The following is a 15,695-nucleotide window of genomic DNA, read 5'->3' as shown; positions in this document are numbered from 1 at the left end:
TGTTCTGGAAACATGCCTGTAATCCAAAGCACTTGTATATCAAAGCGAATTTCCCCATTAGAAATAATGGAAACTCAGAAGAGTTGTTCCACAACCCAAAAATATTCATATAAAAATGATTACAATGCTGCAATACAAAATAATAATGAAAATACAAAATATAAAGAAAAACAAATGAATTAACCTGTACTTACCTTTGAAAACCTTCGTGGCTGGTGTGAGGGAGACAAGAGAGAGGAAGATTGCTGTGTAGGGCTGTCACTATGGCTAACGGAATCACTGCTATCTATTGGCTCAATGGAATCTTTTTCTTTTCGTGCAACTTTAACAAGGAACCTATCCGATGACACTTGCTTTTGCCTCCTTTTGAGGATTTCGCAGAAATGGGACATTGCATTGTCGTTAAACAGATTCATCGCTCGCACTGCTACCACCTTGTCCGGGTGGTGCTTTTCTACAAAATTTTGCACTGTTTCCCACATTTTACACATCTCCCTAATCTCATTTGAAGTGAGGGATTCCACCGCCTTTTTCTCCTCCTCTGCAGATGAAAACTCCTCCATAACCTCTTGCTGTTGCTTGTGACGCAGATCCATCAGTTCGTCGGTAGTCAGCTCCTGGCCATGTTCCTCCACCAGCTCTTGAATGTCGTCCTCATTCACCTCCAGCCCCATGGTCTTCCCCAAGGACACAATTTCATTGACAACTGGCGGCTCCTGTTCATGAGCAATCCCCTCTAAGTCATGTCCAAGAACGCAATCAGGCCACAGTTTTCTCCAAGCAGAATTGAGGGTTCTCTTGGTGATCCCATCCCAGGCGTCCAAACTCGCAGCCTCTCCATGCCTCACAACACTATGAATGCCACTTCTCCTCTTAAAGTTATCAAACCATCCCCTGCTTGCCTTGAAGCCTTCTTCGTTTCCTGTTGACGTACCTGGCAGTTTACTTACGAGGTTGGTGTACAAGGCCTTTGCCTTCTCGCAGATAAAGTTCTCGGTCACAGTATCACCTGCTAGTAGCTTCTCATTTATCCAAACCAGAAGCAACCTTTCTACATCTTCCAGAACACGTGGCCGTTGCTTTGATATTCTCGTGACTCCTTTTGCTGCATCTAGCCCCCTTATTTCTTCTTTCTTCTTTAATATTGTGCAAATGGTCGACGTAGGCTTCTTATAAAATCTTGCAATTTCGGCCACTCGCATACCTTGTTCGTACTTCTCAATGATTTCCTTCTTAACTTCCACCGTAATCATCTTCTTCTTACCGCCTTTCTTTTCAACCTTTTTCTGCATGTGGGCCATTGTATACACTCGCACGGATGTTGACTACAGTACAGTATTAATAAACTCTTGTCATATACTGTATTTAATGTAACTGGCAATGAGGCAGCAGAGGAAAGGGTCTATATCTTCAGTCAGCCTGACCTAGAATGAAGCAAAGCATTCCTAAGCTTACTCTTGTATGGAAAAGCAAAGAACTGTCCATAGGTGCTTTGAAGTGACAAAAAATACACTAGTGCCAGTTGTGGGCACCTTCCAAAGTTCTGAAAAAATCGCTGATTTCTGCCAAACACCGCAGCCTGAGACCGATCATCTGAGCATGGGAGATGATCACCCACAATCCCGCAGCGAGAGAGAGAGAACCACCATTGGCTCAGTTGTGATGTGACATTCAGCGTCACATACTACTTGTATTGCAAGACATTGCTCATTTATCAAGTTAAAATTTATTAGAAATGTTTGCTTGTCTTGCAGGACACTCGCAGAACAAGTTACTCGCAATCCAAGGTTTTACTGTACCAAGTTCCATGATTTTTAAACGCTAATGTCTACAGAGAGCCTGTTGCCAGCCAAGTGCCAGACCCACCCACTTCATGGCCGCCCCATTACACGCTGCCACCAGCACCAGGTAACAAGCATCGTCAACACTGACGATCCTCAACTAGTTCTAGGAAACCGGCATAGACTCTTGAGTGACTTGTTGTCTCCAAAGAGCTCTAGGGGCCTCGGGCAGGGGTGGGAGGCATAAAATGCTGCAACCACCATGACAACAGTCTGAAGTTCCTCAAAACGTTAAACACAAGAGTTACACATGACCTGGCAATTCCACTCTTATGTATATACCCAAAGGGGCTAAAAACACATTTGCACAAGTTTGTGTATACAAATGTTCATAACAGCACTATTCATAATCGCCAAAAGGTAGAAACAGACCAAATGAATACATAAACAAAATGTGGTCCATACTTGCAATGGAATATTCAGCCATAAAAATGGATGAAGCACTGATTCATATTACAAAGTGAATGAACCTCAAAAACATTACATTGAGTAAGTGAAGTCAAACAAACACACAAGGTCACATGTTGTATGACTCCATTGATATCAATGTTCAGAAGAGGCAAATCCATAAACACAGAAAGTAGATTAATGGTTGCCAGGGGCTGGAGGAGGGGGATGGGGAATGTCTGCTAATAAGGATAGGGTTTCTTTTTGAGGTGATGAAAGTGGTCTTGGTCTAGAACCAGACAGAGGCTCTGCACCACTCCTGAATACATAAAAAAACTCACTGACTTGTATACTATAAATGAATGAATTGCATGGTATGCAAATTATATTTCAATTAAAAACATTTTAAACACCAGTAAAGTCTGTTTTTATTATAACATTCTGGAAATGTTTTCCTGACACCAGGATTACTTGACCATGCCCATGCTTTCTTCCTATAGGCAGATAAAAGCTGAAACTTCACAAAACCGACCCCTACCGTTGTCATACTGCGCTCAGCCCAGCGGGCAAGTCGAGCAGTCGGTTCTCACCCATGCAGCTGTGACGCTGTTTAGGACACGCACCCCTCAGCAAGTCACCTGCCACTGGACTGTAAGAAGCAGCAGCTGACCAACCCAGGAGTTCTCCAAACTGCCTCCTAGTCCTAAGATGACTCTCAGTTCTACGTTCTTCTCCAGGTAGGCAGCCCTAAGCCAAAACGTCACTAGCTGGGCCCTGATGGCAACAGACAAAATGCCACCTAGATGGCAGGCTCTGCCTACTGGGTCCCAAGAGCCCTTGACAGAGCCTAAGTGGGGGAAGGAGGGGGCTCAGTTTCCCCAAAAACACAGGGCAAGGTAAGGACGTACAGCTTCAAGCACCAGTGCAGGGCCCTGCAACACTAACGGTAGTTAAGGAAAAATTCTACCTGTTCTGGTTTGCATTGGGAAATCACAGAAATGGCCTGAGGGCAAAGGCCACCTGGCCAGGATTATCCGCTGCCCCTGATCCTCACAGAGGACAGCTCATCGTGAGTGACACCTAAAATACTACAGGAGGTGGGCAGGGCCTGGGTGGCCCTGTGGAGACAGTCCAGCACATAATCCTAGAGGGACTTGCCTCCCTCCATCTCCTCTAGGAGGTGACCATCGGCTTCTGAAGCATGCTGTTTCAAATGTCCAAGGAGCTGAAGGAGGCCCACTGGACAAGTCAGAGCCTTCATTACCGATACGAGACCCGAAGCACTCACCTGGCTTCTGGGCATGGGACACTGGTCCTACCAGCTGGCCATGGTGGCAGCTACGTCAGAAGGCAACTTGCGTCAACGTGCTGATCAACCTAAAGTGAAGGGCAGAGAAAGAAACATGAGTTTCCAAGGAGTTTTTGGAACATTCCGGCAGTTTTAAATGTCTCCAAACCCTGGGATTACATAGTAAAATTTTAGATTTCAACCAGAGCTCTGCCTCTGCTACCTTCCACGGGGCCGGCTGAGGAAATATCTATCACTCTCTGACCTATGACCTGATGCAGTGCTAACCAATAAACACTAGCACTACAGATGCCGTCTTCAGCAATATGGATGGAGACATGAGGTGGTACACAGCCACACACCAACATGCCAAACACACAGAAGATGGTTCAAGCTTTTGATTATAACACTAATGACATTAATAGCAAAAACAGTAATACCCAGCATTTAATAGGTGCTTAGTAGTGAGTTCCAGGTACTATGCGTAAAACTCAGTATCTTTATGAATCCCCAGGACAATCTTGGGAGCAGTTTACAGGGCCACCCAGGTCTCCCTCTCCAGACATGGCTTCTTTGCTCCCTGATCTGTGTTCCCTAGCATAGGCCCCAAGGAAATCTCCACTATGCAGGCAGTGCAGGGTTTGCCCTCAGAAGTTGAGGTTGTGATATGCCTGGGACAGGCACACCTCACCTTCCAAATGGAGGTGGCTTCACCTCTGTGGGACAACTCCCAGTTTTACTCCAGAGATCTTCTCAGAGCTTAAACTACCCAGGAAGACAGGGGATGCCTGTTTTACAGGCAGGAAAATTAAGGCTCAAGAATGTTCGGAAACTGTCCCAAGGTCACAGAGACAGCTGGCTCCAGGATTTCCCCTTCTTTGTAACATCAGACATCTTGGGCTCCAAGCACATAGGCTGAACCCAGTGAACCAGACAAATCCTTCACTCCCAGGCAGTGCTGTCAGTCGTAGCTCGTGGAATATTGTCAGTATCACCTCTGTTGTCATTCTTTGTGCCCACATGACTACAAGGAGCTTGCTCTGATATGAAACCTTTATTTTTAAACTGGGTTCACAGCAATTCACACACACCTCATGAATAGCAAGAAACACTCCCACAGGAGAACTTGCAAAATAAGCAAATATCAGTGAACTCTAACTCTATGGAAAGACCTTTGGGCACCAAGGAGCATATAGCATCCTCTTCAATGAGGCCCAGGGCCAGCTGTGGCCACCACCAGGGCTAGCTCCTAGGAGGGTCTTTGGCCTCATCCAGGCTGGGAAATGCAGTGGACATCATTAATCCTAGTTCTTTCATACCTCCTGAGCCGTGGGCTCTCTCTGCCATGGAGGGGGAAGCCTCAGAAACGGTGGCCCTGGGCTTTCTGAGCACCTTCTCTCTTCAGGATCAAGGTCAATACACAAAAGTCAGCAGTATTTCTATACACTGGCAACAAACAACCAGAACTCAAATCTTTAAAACAAAAATTCATTTATAATACCATAATGTGAAATACTTAAGGATAAATTCAATTTTTGAAAAACTGCAAGACCTATAAACTGAAACTACAATACATCCCTGCAAGAAATGAAAGAAAACCTAAATAAATGGAGAAATAGGTCTTGTCCTTGGGTCAGAAGGTATGAACTCTCCCCTCCAAATTGATCCACAGATCAATGCCTTCCCAATAAAAAATTCCTGACATAATTTTTTGTGGAAACAAGTTGATTCTAAAATTTATATGGAAATACAAAGGACTCAGAATAATAAAAACAACACTGAAAAAGAGGAACAAATTTGGAGGGCTTACCTTACCTGAACTTAAGAATTACCATAAGGCTACAGTAACCAAGACAGTGTGATATGGACATAGACAGACATGTAGATGGATGAACAGAATACACCCATGCACATGTGGACAACTGATTTTCAACAAAGATCCAAGTATCCTACTCCATGAGGCAATAAGACACACTGGACAACATTTCCTGGAGGGTTAACCTTAACCTGCAAGAAGGAAGGTCATCGTAATCTGTTATCACAACACACACAGTGCATCAAGGGTAGAGTGCAACAGGCAAGAAGTTTTAAGGTCACCTCAGACCTTCACGCTCCACCACAGCTTTCCCCATTTATGTTCATGGCACATCCACAATCTTCTAGCCGCTCAGATTAAAATCCGGAGTTGCCCTCTTCATCGGACTACCTACTCTCCAGTCCAGCAGGAAATCCTGTTGGTTCTGCCATCAAACACATCCAGGGTCCAACTGCTTCCCACACCTCCACTGGATCCCCTGCTTTCACTCCTCAGCTCGAAACCCTCTGAAGGCCTGCGTTCATGTAGAATGAAACTCTGTCCTCTCCTGGCCTTGGAGGCTTGCCTGCTGCCGCGTGCCTGCTTCATCCTGCTCCAGCCATGCTGGCCTCCTGACCATGCCGCCTCCAACACACCAGGCACCCACTCACCCTGGGGTCTTATGTTTTAAACAAAATTCCAGATACTTTATCATTTTAACAATCAAGTCTTCAATTTGCATCCCAAATTGAAAAGGACCTTTGAAAATATAGCTACCATACAATAGTCCCTAAATGTCAACAAATGCCCAGTCCATATTTATTTAGTTCACATAGTTTCTCAGAAATGTCTGTATACGGCCTGCTCTAATGGTAGTTGCTAGAGCATCTGTGCTCCCTCTGCCTCCGTCACTCTCTCCCCAGATGGCTGACCCCTCCATGTCCCGCTGCTCAAATGTCTCTCTTGCAGAGGCCCACCCTGCCTTTCTCTCCCATAGCCCTGGCCTCTCCGCACCTTCCACACAAGGTCGCTACTGTGTCTATGGACTTTCTCACCCAACAAAAACGTAAATGCCACAGGAAAAGAGGTGTCTATCTGCCTGATGCCTGATTTTATTCCAGCACCTAAAATAGTGTCAGACCACACCAAGTGCTCGATAAATATTAATGGAATGAATGAGCCAGGATGGTTTAACATTGAAGAAGGAACCAATCTGAGGAGCAGCAGCCCCTCAGATACAATTACTGTGAAATTCACAAAGGAGCAGCAACCAAGCAGAGACTACTTAGCACCATGAAAACTGGGAGCATTTCTCTAAAATAAACTGTAATCTCTTTTCACTGATATATCATTTGGACTGTTTTGCCATCCACCCTGCACTGGCTGGATTTAGAGAGCTTTTACTGTTTTTATTTCCAACCCATACATTTAAAACAGTATCAAGTAACCCTTAAGTACACAATTACCAACACATAAGAGACTCTTCAGATCCCTTGATAAATCATTATGGTTTGGCTTTAACCCTGCACCTGGGTAACACACACACACACACACACACACACACACACACACACCCTCCGCGACCCACCCCAAAGTAACAATTTCCCAGTCTGAGAGAGATCACACTTGGTGAGTGGGCAGCCATGGTGATTTACATGAAATCAAGCCACTGCACTTTAGGCAACAGAAGTCCTTTGTTGCCATTTCATCCTCTTGGGCTCAGGCAAGTAAGGTCGGTTCCCTTTTAACTTGAGGGGTGGAGCTGTGGCCAGACATTGGCTGCTGTCTGGGGAGCTCCGGTTCCGAGGAGATGCTCAGGTTGCAGCACCCGTGGCCAGAGCAAGGACAGGTCTCTGGGGCCATGGGCACCTGACCTGCAAGCCTGGGCTCTCCAAGGCACCCTTAAAGAGGGCCCATCGTCCCTACTGAGGCTCAGCCCTATGGAAGCTGCATATCTCCGGTCTCCTCCTACACCATCTGCACTCCCCAAACACTTGTGCTGTCTCTAAAATTCTTCAACTGTGTCTGCACCCAAATATTTACCACCCTGGCTCCAATCCAGTCCTGGGAACATGACATTAGGCCAAAAAACTCCAAGGTGAAAGCCAACAATATGTTCACCTTTTCCCACCTCTAGGTCCGCAAAGTCCACTTTTTCTATGCAAACTGAGTGCCCCTGAAGACAAGCGTAATCTAGACCCTCTCTGCCAATAGTCTTAGCAACTGCACTGCCAAACCCTCAAGAAAGGGAACTTCCTGGTCAGCCCTATCAGAAAGGGAGAAACTGAGGCAGGGCAACAGTGAAGCATCTCAAGGAATCCCAGAGGTCACAGTGTTCCAACACGTGCTGGCTGGTTGGGGAACGGGTTGACTTGGACCAAAGACTTGGTTTTCTAATCTGGGTCAGCAAACTATTGCCTGGGCCTGTTGTGGTGAATGGTTTTCCTGGGACATAGCCACACCCACCCGAGTGCACAATGTCTACAGCTGCTTCACCTACAAAGCAGAGCTGAGTAGCAATGACAGAGACAGTACAGCCCCAAAAGCCAAAAATATTGACTACATGTTCTTTGAAAGCAGGAGGAAACAGCAGCCCTGATGGGCTGTGCTAAGTATTAAAGAGATAGAGGTGACCCAGGCACGGTGGCATACTCGAGACAAACTTAGGGCAGAGGCACACCAAGGAAGGCTCCAGCTCCGTGTCAGCCCCTGGGGACAAAGCAGTACCTGCTCTCCCCAAGGTACAGAGCCTATTAACCCGAGAGAGCAAGGGAGAGCATGACTCGGCAGACTAGAAGCAAAGAACCAGCCCCATGAGGGCCACAGAACCCACGGCAAGGCCACACAAGCCCATCCTTGGCAACCAGAGCTGGTCTGTCTCCACTGTCAAGCCAAGGCATCCACTGGGGTAACAGCCAGTATGTGTCCTCCAGGCCCCTGCTCTACTCCTGCTTCTTCTCCCTCAGCCACAGTAATCATGGCCTCACTGAGGGACGGATTGTCCACTCCCTGCACTGCACCAATGAGGCCATTCCTAAAGCCCTTAATTCCCCCTTTCCCGCAATGCTCACAACATGGTCTTCAAGGCCCCGCCTGCTTTAGGCCCAAGTGACCCTATGAAGTCATCTGGCATACACATACATAGGAGTACACACACACCACACTCCTGGCTCCAAGAACACTGGCCTTGTCTCAATTCTTCAGACTCACCACACCTGCCTGCCTCCACCATCCAGCCTTTGCACATGCTGTTCCCACTGCCAGGAAAGCCCTTCCTTCTTCCCACCCATCCTTCAGACACAGGCATCTGTTGCTCACGCCTGCTCTCCCTAACTAGTTCCTATCCACCCACCCCCTTCCAACCTGAGAGCTATAATCTCATCATTTGAAACAGCTGAAAACTGACATTTGACATCAAGCATTCCACTAGGTTCTCTTCCCCAATTGCTCCCAGAGAAAGGGCTCTTGCTCATCTCCTTATCCAACACCCAATGAAGCACGCAGGAGGAAATGATGAAAGGGCGTCCTTCTTAAGTTATAAATACCCAATCACTATGTTTCCACCATGGACTTGAGGCGAAAACAACGTAAACTCTATCCAGGAAGAAGCAACATGGAGATAGGCAAGGCCACAGCCCACCGCAGCCCAAGGGGGAGCTCTTCCTTGCCTCCCGCACACACAGCTGTTTGGAGAAGGGCTCTCGTAGGTTTCAGAGGCCTCAATGGCCTTGTATCTGAAAGGGTCTCCCCCGATCCCCATCACGGCTAAGATGGTGAGCTACCTACACCAGCACCCAGGAGCCCACAACCTGCACTCCCCTCTTCCTTTCCTATCCCACACTAAAACACCCAGTCACAGACTTTCCAACAGATCCTTGTCATTTCCAAGGCCTGACTTGGGCATACCGTTGGGCATCCCAGTAGTCCTTCCCTTTCACATCACCACCATCCTGTTTGAGCACTTCCCTCCTCGGTCTCGGGACCATCCTGAGGACCAGGTGATAGGCTCTAACACCAGGCAGGCTCTCAAACAGAAGCAACTAGCTCTTACTTTTACTACTGTGATTAATACTCTTCCTCAAAATATTGACTCCTTTCTAGAGGTTCCTTTCAGTGTTTCCAACCTTGCCCCCTAGCACCTGCCCAAGCAAGTCCACACAGCAGTTCAAAAAAACTTCAGATAAACCCCTGTAATTAAAAGGCCCAGGAATGAAATGTCCACATCTAGACTAGTCTGAGACTTTGGGAAGTGCCGGAAATGTTTAGCACTGTGGACGTGTGGTGAGTTACAATATTAAAGGACATTCTAAAGACAACGTCACAAGAACAAAAGAGGAAATGACTTCTGTGTTAATAAGGACCTATGAACTGGTATCTCCCACTTTGGGCCCACACACCAAGATGTGCTATATTAAGGGAGTTCTCTGATAAATAGCCATAAGAAAACAAGGAATACCTTTGATCCCTGAGCCAAGTGCTAGAGAAGAGAAGACCTTGTATGTTCGTGGACTCTGCTCTCCGAAGTCCCCTGAAGACTCCAGGAATCCTGTGTCACCCCACCAAGCTGGAGGAAATACACCCAGGCCCCACCCCTCTAGGGACTAAAGAACACCAACAGAATCTCTATGCTCCAACACTCCCAAGATGATGTTACAATGAAGTCTTCTAGAACCACTCATATCCTTTTTTTTCTTTAAATCCCACAGTATCTGGCACAGAGTAAGTCATCAAATCATGAATGCCTTTGCTCCTTTCTCCCTAGCTAACTCTTAGATGATAAAATGAGTGCTCTCATAATGATGGATATATTTCTGAATTCAGAAAGATCCCATTTTTTGGTTAAAATACACATAACATAAAACTTACCATCTTAGCCATTTTTAAATGTACAGTTCAGTGGTGTTAATTTCATTCACAATGTTGTGCAACCATCCATCTCTAAAACTTTTTCATCTTGCAAAACTGAAGCTTTCTACATTAAGAACTAAATCCCCAGGGCCGGCCGAGTGATGCGTTGGTTAGGAATTGGCTTGGGACACCAGCTCTGAGCATCAGGGCCCTGGTTCGGATCCCATGAGGGCCAGTGACGCTGTGCCCTCTACAGCTAAGATGGTGAACAACAGCTCGACCTGGAGCTGGGCTGCCGTGAGTCGCCGGTGACCATGTAGGCTGCAGTGGAGCTGGTCGGAAGCTGGTGTGCTCTTTCATGAGGTGCTGTGGCCGGCGACCGATCTGCCTCATCCGGGAAGAGCGCAATGATAATACCAACATGGGCCAGTGAAGTGACATCCTCCACAACTAGACTGAAGAATAAAAGAACAGCAACTTGTCTGTTCCCCTTCCCCAATTCCCCAATAAAATCTTTAAAGAAGAACTAAATCCTCATCCATTCCACCTTTGTTTCTATGAATTTGACTATTCTAGGGACCTCATATAAGTGGGATCACCCATTATTTGTCCCTTTGAGTCTGGCTTATTTCACTTAGCACAATGTCTCTTCAAAGTAGAGCCACACACATTATTTTAACTCTTTGGGGCCAAAGTATGTACAAATCAAAGCCCATGGGCCTGGTATACCACAGCCAAAAGTCTGACTCTAGAACCCTGCTTCCCAACCAGCCATATCCCTGGCATCCTTCACTATCAATCAGTCTTGCCCACCACTCCTCAAATAAATTCCACAAAAAGACACTAGCACTGTAAAGACTCAGAATAGTGAGATAGAGCAACACTGAACATTATGTCTCAGATACACTTCAAGTGCACCTATCTCACCCCAGCTCTTACCTCCCACAGCATTGTCTCCCTGGACACACCTCTTCCAGCCCTATCTCACAGCCATGAACCAGGGAGTCAAAAAGTACCTGTCGGGCCGGCCGAGTGGCGCGGTGGTAAGAACTGGCTTGGGATGCCAGAGGGCCCCAGTTCGGATCCCACATATGAGGGCCAGTGACACTGCACTCTACAGCTAAGATGCTGTACAACAGCTCAACCTGGAGCTGGGCTGCCATGAGTTGCCGGCGACGGCGTAGGCTGCAGCTCCTGCGGCAGTGGGTTGCCATGGGCTATTGTATGTAGCCAGCAGCCAGCGTGAGCGGCCAGCAGCCACAGTGAGCGGCCGTCCAGAAGCCGGCGACTGATCTGCCTCACCCAGGAAGAGCGCAATGATGGTGCCAACTTGGGCCAGTGAAGCAATGTCCTCCTCAACTAGACTGAAGAACAAAAAGGAAAGCAACTTGTCTGTTCCCCTTCCCCCAATTCCCCAGCACTGTTCCCATCCCCGCAATTCCAATAAAAAAAAATCTTTAAAAAAAAAAAAAAGTACCTGTCAGGTGAATAGTAAAGATGACTAATTTGTCTTGGGCACAACTTTTTCCAAAAAGTGGAAGCCAGAGACATCACAGTCCAATCCAAACCTACTCCCTAAAGCACCTGGGCTAGATATGGGACTCATATATATTATACATGCTGACTGGGAATTGAGCCCTGACCTCCCAACATGTCCAACTCTAGACAAGAGAGACCTAGACAACTAACCCAAATGGCACACCCAACCAATCTACATCACCAAAAAGGAAAACAATGCATCCTCCTCAAGCTCTCAGCACCAAGCCTGTCTATCTTGTGAGGCAGAGCCAGGCCCAGGTCCAACCACAGGCCCTGGCTGAGACCAATGGATGTTACATGGAAAACAGTTAACACAAAGAGAACCCATGTGAGGTACCCACTCACAGAGGGAGGGTATTTTGTTACCCATCGTTTCAGATAGAAAAGCCCAGAGCACCTCAATTAACTCTAGGTCAACTACTCCTGAAGAGAGTAAGAGAAGGTGAAAATGACAGTCTGGGGTTCCCCATGTAGTTTCGCTTGAGCAATCAAGAAGTTTGGTCTCCTTGCAAACACACATGTCCCTGTGTCACCTGTGACTACAAAACACGCCAAGAGTCTTCCTGGGAGAACTAAAAAGGGGGAAAGTTGGAGAGGGAGCAACTGAGTCTCCAGGACCAGTTGAAACAGGAAAATTTGGGAGTGAGGGTCACAAAACGCCCCACCTGCAGAAGACATCGCCTCCCTTGTATTAGAAGGCCAATAAGAGATTCCAATGGCATACAGCCTCCGTCCCAAGAGTCTGGCCTTGATGCCGAGAGGCATCTCAACCAGCTTTATTAGCTTCAGAGCTGGGTTGTGTATATTGTCAAGAAATAAATTCTCCAGCCATTCTTTTCTTGTGGCAAGTTTTCTTGAGTTTGTTTTAAGAGAAGCAATACTTTTATCACACAGGTAACCTCCTGGAAAGGTGAGAATCCTTTCACCAATGGACAGGGTGTCCTCCACTCCAAGGGGTCCTGGGTCCCAGTCACAAGCTCCATGAGCAGCCTTAACCTATGTCCAGGCAGCATCGGGCCTGTATGTGCCATGGGAGCAGGAGCAAAGCCATCAATTGAGTACTTTCTCCATGCACTGAAGACAGCTCCCACTCAGCAGCCCGCTCACTCCCTCACTTGGTGACAAGGCACCAACCCTGATCTGCATATTCACCAGTGGGGCAAAGACCAGAAAATCCCTCAAGTCTCCCTGAGGGGCAGCATGGAGGCCATCACTGAGCCATCTTTTAACATTTTGATGCATAAGCAGCTACATCTAGTACAATCTTGTAACCTATGGTGGATGCTTGCCACAAATTTAGGAACCTTATCTTACTTTCTGGAATATTTTTCTTTGGAAGGGAGAAGAGAAAATTTCTGTTTTTCAAGAGCACCCAGAGGAAGCAGCATTCTGGGGTGGCCGCACTATATACAAATGAAGACCTGAGCCTAGAGGAAAAGAGCTTCATGGTCCTGGAATCCAAACGAAATCCACCCACAGCAGTTCACAGAACATATGTCCACGGTAAGACTGACTATTGTCGTCAGTTAGCAACAACAAGAAGGCAGAAACTTCACTGAAGAAAGGTAAATGGGGAGGAGCTCCAATATCACCTCTAACCCCCCCCCACCCTGTTGCCTCACTACAGCTGGACAGACCTGGAGCTTCAGGGGACCTCTGCCACCTTGATCTCCAAGACTGGTCCTATCATCCATGGCGGCAACAGGAGACGGAACAAGTGACTGAAGTCTACTGAAGCTAGTATTTTCAGAAACACTAAAGGACCTGCCTAGATCCAAATCTGGAGCAGCTAGTGAACACTCAGGAAGACAGCCAGGTCAGTGTCATCCACCCACAAACCTTCCAGATGTCCCTGACCTGAGTTTCGGACATGAGGATGGACTTGGTAGAATTCTAGAAATCCAATCTGACGTTGGATCTTCAAATAAGAACAACATACAACCATCTGACCAACTGAGTTTCCCTAAGAGGCAGAACTGAGTTGGAATGTTAGAAGCCAGGTCAAATAGTCAACAAACACTATCTGGTAACTTCTCAGACGTAGCTAGAGCTGTCCACCAACAACACTGCAGGACTGATGGCCTTGACTGAGGCCACATGGTCGGCCCAAGGGGTCCTGAGACCTCGCCACAAGGTACAGACCAATGAGCTGGTTCTCAGTCCCAGACACCTCATCGCTGCTACAAACTCTGATGATGAAGCACCACAGCGATCACAAAAATTGCCATGACTGGGCCGGCCGAGTGGCTCAGTCGGTTAAGAGCGCGAGCTCTGAGCAACAGGGTCGCCGGTTCAATTCCCACATGGGTCACTCAGCACCTGAGCTGAGTGGCCGTGAGCTGCCGATGGGCAGCCGGATGGCGACTGGACTTGGAGCTGAGCTAGCTGCGTCCTCCACAACTAAGACTGAAGGAAAACTTAGCTGGTCCCTTTCCCCAATAAAATCATAAAAAAACAAACAAACAAAAAAAAACATCGCCATGACTAAAAGGCTGCAAAGCGTGTATAACAATGGCAACATCCATCAGGATATCGTGGCTTACACTACAGACACCAATTAAGAACTGAGAATCAACGTAGACAGACGCCACACTTTCCTGACAGTGTACCCAACAATAAAAGTACAATCAGAGGTGCCAGGAATAGAGGGGTTCCTGGGGAGGGTGTTCACAGAACCGCTAAATGTTCTCACTGCCCCCAGACCTACAGGGTAAAATGAGGCAGAGATGGAGGCAAAGGTGGGCTGTATCTGGCTTCTCTCATCTGCCAGAGCTTCCCAGCACTCTGCATGGACACTTCCCATCACATAATCCTCACAGAAGGGCCACCAGCAGGGAAAGGAGGTACCAGGCAGAAACAGGGCCCTGCCCGCTGGCTGGGAGGGATTCTGTCTGACGTGTCTGAAGAGCCAGCATCTAAGGAGCACGCAGGAAAAAAACTGCATTGGGAATCAGTTACTTGGAGAACCCTGCTCTAAGAGAAGCCAAGGCAGTAAAAGCCAAACTGTGCTGTGGAAGTGTTAGAAGAGTGAAGGGCCTGATTCCCAGGCAATGGTGAGGAGACCGAAATCTCGCAACTCTCAGCTCGCTTTCTGCTTCTGCCTCAAGTTGGGAGTTTTCATCACCGGCAAGAAGTTTTAGTACTAAAACTCTGATGTGTTATGAGGTACGATGCAAAGGTCACATGAATCTCTGCCTTACAATTAGACGGCCTGAAGAAATCTGCAAAGGCCACACGGACTCTGGCTGTATTCTCAGTGGGACTTCGCCTGCACCTGAGACTAACTCCAGAGTAAGCTGGAGGCCCCACAAGAGGCCGGGACTCTGACACTCAAAGTCCATGTCCAACACAAACTGGAATGTCTTTCTTCCGCTTACCCACACCAGAGTGCTACACATGTCAGGTTCCTCCCCAGCAGGCAGGGCAAGCACAAAGACGTGCACAAGCACACATGTAAATATGCATACACACACAGCCAGCACATGTGCACACACAGGACAAATACATTTCGGCCACCGCACAGGCACACACGGGACCAGCACACACTTTGTCTTCTAGGCAAAGGTGTACTTCTAAGCTATTGGTTGTTCAGAATACAGACTGCACATGTCCTAAGTGGGGTCAGGTTCCCAAGTGACCCACAAAATCCACCTCACTCCAGTGTCTCTGAGCACAGTCCTACTAAGACAACCCAACCTCAAGCAAGACATCCCCTGGGAAGTCACCCAGGGTCCCAGGCCACCACCCCTCCCTGCAGGGAGGCTGCAAGACAGGAGAAAGGAGGGGCAGGGCCATGGGGAGATGGGGGTGGTGTTCATTCACCTAAGTCTTTACTGGGCCAGCCTCGCAGGGGACCCTCCTGCCTCATGCAAGGCCCATCCTACTTCCCTGATCTGCCTTCAGCTGCCTCACACAGATCAACACCAAGATCCAGCCTAAGATCCTTTTGTAGTTTATAAGTGTGATGATGGGGTGTTCACACTTGTGAGATGTGCCT

The 15,695-nt window shown here is 47.6% G+C and overlaps 1 protein-coding gene across 4 annotated transcripts in view; it reads right to left on the bottom strand.

Moving 5' to 3' along the window:
* GATAD2A (GATA zinc finger domain containing 2A) overlaps positions 1-15,695 on the bottom strand; it is a 100,194-nt gene that overhangs the window by 59,008 nt on the left and 25,491 nt on the right. For 3 of the 4 annotated variants that reach the window (XM_019641987.1, XM_019641982.1, XM_019641986.1), the window contains one exon: positions 3,517-3,605. In XM_019641987.1, coding sequence (XP_019497532.1) covers positions 3,517-3,531 — 15 coding nt within the window. In that variant the 5' untranslated portion in view covers positions 3,532-3,605. Of the gene's footprint in view, positions 1-3,516; positions 3,608-15,695 lie in introns of those variants that run through there. The other variant, XM_019641985.1, reaches the window with a different exon arrangement.

This window comes from Hipposideros armiger, unplaced genomic scaffold, assembly GCF_001890085.2.
Source record: "Hipposideros armiger isolate ML-2016 unplaced genomic scaffold, ASM189008v1 scaffold_64, whole genome shotgun sequence".
In the NCBI taxonomy this organism is placed as follows: domain Eukaryota; kingdom Metazoa; phylum Chordata; class Mammalia; order Chiroptera; family Hipposideridae; genus Hipposideros; species Hipposideros armiger.
This window is presented reverse-complemented; position numbering and strand designations above follow the sequence as displayed.